Genomic DNA, 6,234 nt, shown 5'->3' with positions numbered 1-6,234 from the left:
TCAGCTGAGCTCCGCCTCGTTCAACTTCGACCTCCCTGAGTGGCAGGCGGATTCTTCTCCGAGTCTGCACCTCCCGAGCCGTCAGGAAGAGATGGGGAACATCACCGCCTTCCTTTTAGGAATCCTGCTGAGAACGTCACCACCTCACAGTGAAGCATGGCGGCGGCAGCATCATGATGTGGGGGAGGGGGGTTTAAAGCATGATGGATGAAGCGACACACAGCAGGAAAGGTTTTAATGAATCCCTGGATATACCTCTAGAACTGATTCAGGTTTGGAGTCAACCCAATCCAAAATGGCTGCCACAGCTAATCCACCTTAACAAAACACAAAAACGGCTATATCTCAGTCAGTATTACAGATATGGAGCTAAAATTTGGTGTGGTAGTAGCTGAGAGTCGGTCACAACACATACTCTGAGCATGACGGCTTGTGTAACTGTTCAAGGTTCGAGCCAGACGGCTACAACTTCCTTTTTTCAACAATTTCAGTTTAAAACTCCGGACCAGACAGACCGTAGGGACGAGAGGGTGTACCGTACCATTGTTCCTTCACTCCTGCTCCGTGCGACTTCCCTCTCCAGGCGAGCCACGGCCAGCTTTTCCCTAAACAGAGACAGATTAGGAGTGAGTCAGCATGTAATCATCACAAATTAAGAAAAAAAACAAAAAACAAAAAACAGGCACTGACGAATGTTTACGCCAAAGCAAAACAAGAAAATATTCAAGTTCTCCGCAGGAATCTCATAAATTTCAGGATTCGGGGGGGGTGTTTCGGCGAGTTCGTTTATCAGCCGTGATATTCAATATGGAAGCGAACAAACTTCCGATCCTGGGAGGAAACACGCTCACAGGAGACAAACTCATCCGCCGGTTCTGTCCAGACGAAAATAGCCCAAGAGGAAACAGAAAGCAGGGCATCCTCACAACCAGACTTTACACATCCACTCATAACAAACCTGCCCCCCCTCCCGTTTTACACACACGGGCCGGGCCAAACAAAGAAATCCTCTGTTCAATCCTTTTCCCACGTGAGGGCATTCCAGACTTTAATGGGATAAATCTTGGCACACCAGCAGGGATCATAAAGAACCTTGTTTTAAAGCAGCCCCTCCTCCTGCAGCTCCAAGACAAGCTCGTCGTTCTGGAAGTGTTTTTATTCTTATTTAAAAGAATAATTAAAAAAAAAATGGGGCAGAGGATCAAAACACCTCCCTCTGGCAGCCTGAAAGTCATTCATCTGGATGTCAAATACGTTCAGAGCAACACAAATCCACAAAGTTTATTGCTCCAAGGAGTCCTTCAGTTCCAGTCAGCAGAAAGCGACGAACCCGACAAAAACCCTTTAAACATCAAAACGTGACAGGGGTTTCCTCCACAATGACAGAAAACGAAGTATTTACAAACAATAAGCGACGTAGAATCAGAATATTTCCTCACGTTTGGCTCGATTTACAAGAATCATTAAAATAACTTTTGTTTATTAAATTAAATGAGAAAAAATCCAAAATAACTTTATGTGAAATCATCTGTTACCACTTGGTTTGTGTGTTTTGGATCACTCTCAGCTACTACCACACCAAGTTTTAGCTCTGTATCCGTAAAACCGAGCCATTTAAGCGTTTTCTGAGTTGACTTGGCCGCGGCGGCCATCTTAAATCGAAATGGCCCCAGACGTTAATCAGTTTTAGACGTAGATCCAGTGATGAGATGCTGAAAGTTTCGTTGAAATCCGTCCTACAGTTTGTGAGATATTTTGCTAACAGACGTTTGAGATCAACTCCAACAGTTAAGGCTGAAGTTTTAGGCTGAGGTGTCAGGAAATGAGATGCACTTAGATTACGTGCTGGGGATCACTCTCAGCTACCTCCGCACCAAGTTTGAGCTCAGTGTCTGCAAGACCTGCTGAGTTGGAGCCCTTTTTGTGTTTTCTAAGATCACTTAGCTGTGGCGGCCATCTTGAAATGGGTCGACTCCACAAGTTAAACAGCTGTGGAGGTACATCCAGTGATTACTTTGTGAGAGTTTCATCGAAATCCGTCCCGTGGTTTGTGAGATATTTTGCTAACAGACAAACACAGAAACGCGTATGGGCAAAAACACACAATCGCCTGGGTTTCGCCGTTTAGCGGCGACAGCAATGAGCAAATAGAAACAAAGATTTGCTAAAATCAGCCTGCGATATCATTGAAAACAATAGTTAAGATCTTCCAAAGCCAGGTTGTGTCGAACCCTTCTAAGCAGTTAATATCTTACCTGCTTTAGATGACTCTTCAGTTTGGAGAAAAAGACGAGCTAACAGCTAGTCCAAACGTGCCGTCTCAGACATCTCCTGATATTCCTGTATTTGTCATTTTACATGACACATTTCTTCACATAGAATCCCATTAATGCAAGCCCTAATAGCAGCAGCAGCTAGCTGTAGCACTTCCGGTCTCGGTAAAAGTTTATAGAACAAGAGTTTTGATGCACTTCAAAGTGGAGTCTTTTTGCGGTGTCAGCTCATCGGTCCGCGTTCTCTAAAGTAAAGCCATCTGCAACAGGTAAGACGCTGTTTGTTCACGAGCGCTCCTGTTTCTAAGCCCCACTCGTGTCGGAGGGAATCCCGCCCAGAGCCGCTGGCCGGACGGTTAAAAAGCGTCTCGTCCTACAGGCAGGCAGGCGGGGAATCACAGCCACCTGCACATTTTTCCCCCATTTCTTCAGCGAACCGACACCCCTCACCTCCCCCCAGAACAGCTCATGACTAATGTCTTCTTGGCTCCGTTTGACAACAAGACATCATTGTTTCTGAGCGGCGTACCTGTGGCGGGAGGACCCTCCAAACGTTCGGCTGACGGATGAGTCTGGGCTGAAAAAATGTGCTGCAGACTCGCATTTCGGCTGCGGCGTTGCTCCTGATGGGAGCGGGCTGCCGCAGCGAAGCCGAGGTGTGTGTGTGTGTGTGTGTTGTCCAAATGGGCGAAGGTGTTGCTTTAGAAACGCACACATCTGAGTGTGAAAGTGTGAATTCCTGCTCCACACCCGAGTCTCGCTCATCCACTCCTGTCCTGCTTCTTTAAACGCTGACTCAGCGTTAAAGCCTGTTTTTTTTTGTCTTTACAGTCCAGCTACTTCTGCGTACCTTCAGCTGTTTTAGCTGTTCATGTATCAAAACGTTCAGCTCATTCTGGAGACGGCTGCTAGTACTTTTGGTTTTTGAAACTTTGAAACTTTTCAAAATACTGAACTTTATTGACAAAAACTTTTCATATAGAAATACACTGAAAATGGATGTCCTCCTTAAGCTACTTGCTCCGTTTTTGTCTTCGGCTGCTTTTAGCTTCTAGCTGGCGTTTTGCTAGTTTCAGCTACCATTTGGCTATGTTTACCTCTTTTGTCACTTTAGCTTTTACCTACTTTTTTCTACTTTTAGCTATCATTTTCATACTTTTAGCATTTAGCTACCCTGTTACTGCTTTTAGCTTTTAGCTCCTCTTCTGCAACTTTTAGCTAGCTCTGATACTTTTAGCCTTTAGTTCACATTTAGCTACATTTACCTTCTAAATAGCTTTTTGCTGCTTTTAGCTTCAGCTAGCCATTTAATACTTTTTGCTATTTTTTAGCTGCCATTCTGCACTTTTTAACTTTTAGCTAACATTTTCTCACTTTCGCTCCGACCTTCTTCTACTGCTTGTGCCTTCTAGCTAGCCTTTTGTTATTTTTAGCTTTTTGCTGCTTTCAGCTTTTAGCTAAAGTCCCGTTTTCTTTTAGATTTAGCTCATCATGCTCTGCTTTTTCGCAGAAAATGTCATTTCTGCGTCTCTTCCTGCGACCGCAGACTGCTGACATCATCAGTCCACCTTAAGGAGGAAGAAAAAAAAAAAAGAAACAGAAACGATCTGGAAGTTCTCCCGGCGGATCTTGTTGTTTTAAGCCGGCCCTCGCCTGGCATTCCTCCAGTCTGTGTTATGGCTGAGCTCCGGGCCTCTTCGGAGCTGCAGCAGCCGAGCGGGAGCCGACTGCGCCCCGAGAAAAGTCGCCCGCCAAATATGGAGCAATTTGACGTTCTGTGTTAAACATAATTACAGTAATTGGCACCAGCAAAAGTCAAAACAGCAATCTGGTGCAAAACGCTCACTGATGACATCCAACTGCTGCCATCCAACTGCTGCCTGCGGGGAGTAATACTCACACAGACGAACGTAAAGGAAACCCTCGCCCTCTGCACGTGTGGATGTATGCAACGAGGACGTTTCTCAGTCCAGATCCTGCCTCTCGTTTTTGGTAAACCTTCAGCAGCCTAAAAAGCTCTCCAACCAGCAGCTGGAGCGACAGGAAGGTCACGTCACGAAGTTCGCCTCCTGAAACGAAGAGTTTTCATCTCTCGCTGGGCAGAAGTTCGGCTGCGAAAGGCGAATTAATTTGAGACTTTTAATGACTTATTAGACGTTAGTTTTTTAATAATTGTTATTTATCAGGAGTTCTCCCGTCGCCGTTGCTCTCGGCCCAGTTGGATCCTTCCGTTTACCAAGCTGCACCTCGACCACGCGGGTTTCAGATCCACCGACAAGCTTCGGGCTCTGCCTGGATATTCGACCGCCCTTCTGTGGCGGAGTTGGTTTCGTGGCACGGGCCCAGTACTCATCCAATCAGAAACCAGTCCTGATGCGTGCTCGGGGTCAATGTCCTGTTGGAACGCCCAGCTGTGTCCAAGTCTCATTTAGTTTTTTTAATTTGAGGCAAAGTTGTGCAGTGCCCCACAGCACCATGCTACCACCACTGTGCTTGATAGTTGGTGCCTTGGTCGTGTACAGTTAAGACGTTTTAAAGCCTCCCTTTTTTTGCCCCCCCCCCAAAAATAAACAACGCCGTTCTTTTCGTATGGTCGTCGCTCTGTTTCTGTGTCTCGCTGAGTCACCGTTAGAAAGCGAGGAGCTCCGTCCGGCCGTTTTAGGCGACCGGGAATCACCTGAGAGCGGAGGAGGGAATCCCGCCGAGCGTCGCTGAGCCAGGCCGGAGCCCCATCGCCATGGCTTGTGAGCAGGAAGCATCTGTTGCAACACATAAACCGGGTCAGGAGGGCTCTCACGCCCATAAACAGCTGGATAATGTTTGAAAAAGATGGAGTTTGGAGCCAAAGTAAGTCACAAACGGTCGTATGTGGAAGAAGCATAAATTCACTTCAGTTATTTGTTTATCTCGGAAGAATCACTTTGGTTTCATGTTACAAGTCAAAATGTTGATAAGTGAATGTCTATCAGGGAGTTGGGCTGATGTCCCAACAGCTGAAACTGGAAAACTCAAATTAAACCAAACAAAGCACCAGAAGGTGAAGGAACCGACTTCCTTTGTTGGGAACCTTAAAACAAACAAACTCCCGTTCTTCTCTTGTGGGCTTCCAGCAGCATTAAAAACACCCGTCCCTTTAAGATAAGACGCCCAACAAGTGCACACGACACCTGCGCAACCCTGCTTCCTCGCATTCCTTCCTGTGGAAACCCTCTTCGCGCGTTGTTTGCGCGGCGGCGTGCAAAGACACGACCCGTCGGGGCGGAGGGAGGATCAATCACGGCGAGAGCATTTGCCAACTTGAGCCGACACGTCGGACCATTGAGCTGCTCTGTGGGAGGCAGACGTGTAGCTTTATTTCCATCACAACTTCTCCATTCGGGGGGGGGGGCTTTAATCCATTGTACTTGATTTGCTGCTAAGCACGTAATGAAAGAGGGGGGAAAAAAAAGTGCTGTCTCTTTTTGGTTTTCTCGTGAGCACCATCTTATTATCAAGTGTGCCTAATCTCCCCTCTGCTCGGAAAAGTTGTTAACAGATTAAACGGCACTTTGGGCTTCGGCGTTTTTCCCTGCGGGAGTTCCTCATCGAGACGCAAGTTGATGCAGAAAAGTGACTATCTGAAGTGCTGCCGTTGAGGCTCGCAGGGAGCGAAACATTTTCCATTTTCAAGTCCAAAACAAAGCGAAGCTCTCCATTTACCAGCCGATCTACGTTCCTACCCTCATCTGTGGTCACGAGCTTTGGGTAGTGACCGAAAGAACGAGATCGCGAACACAAGCGGCTGAAATGAGTTTCCTCCGCAGGGTGTCTGGGCTCTCCCTTAGAGATAGGGTGAGAAGCTCGGTCATCCGGGAGGGACTCAGAGTAGAGCCGCTGCTCCTCCACGTCGAGAGGAGCCAGTTGAGGTGGCTCGGGCATCTGGTGAGGATGCCTCCTGGACGCCTCCCTGGTGACGTGTTCT

The 6,234-nt window shown here is 47.2% G+C and overlaps 1 protein-coding gene across 9 annotated transcripts in view; it reads right to left on the bottom strand.

Annotated features, from left to right (window-relative positions):
- Nucleotides 1–6,234, bottom strand: part of LOC108242201 (nck-associated protein 5) — a 147,056-nt gene that overhangs the window by 64,112 nt on the left and 76,710 nt on the right. For all 9 annotated transcript variants that reach the window (XM_037973898.1, XM_025008214.2, XM_017426907.3 and 6 more), the window contains one exon: nucleotides 542–605. In XM_037973898.1, coding sequence (XP_037829826.1) covers nucleotides 542–605 — 64 coding nt within the window. The remainder of the gene's footprint in view (nucleotides 1–541; nucleotides 606–6,234) is intronic.

The sequence above is a fragment of the Kryptolebias marmoratus genome, linkage group LG23 (genome assembly GCF_001649575.2).
Source record: "Kryptolebias marmoratus isolate JLee-2015 linkage group LG23, ASM164957v2, whole genome shotgun sequence".
NCBI lineage: Eukaryota > Metazoa > Chordata > Actinopteri > Cyprinodontiformes > Rivulidae > Kryptolebias > Kryptolebias marmoratus.
Note: the sequence above shows the minus strand (reverse complement) of the source record. Positions and strands in the feature narration are given on the sequence as shown.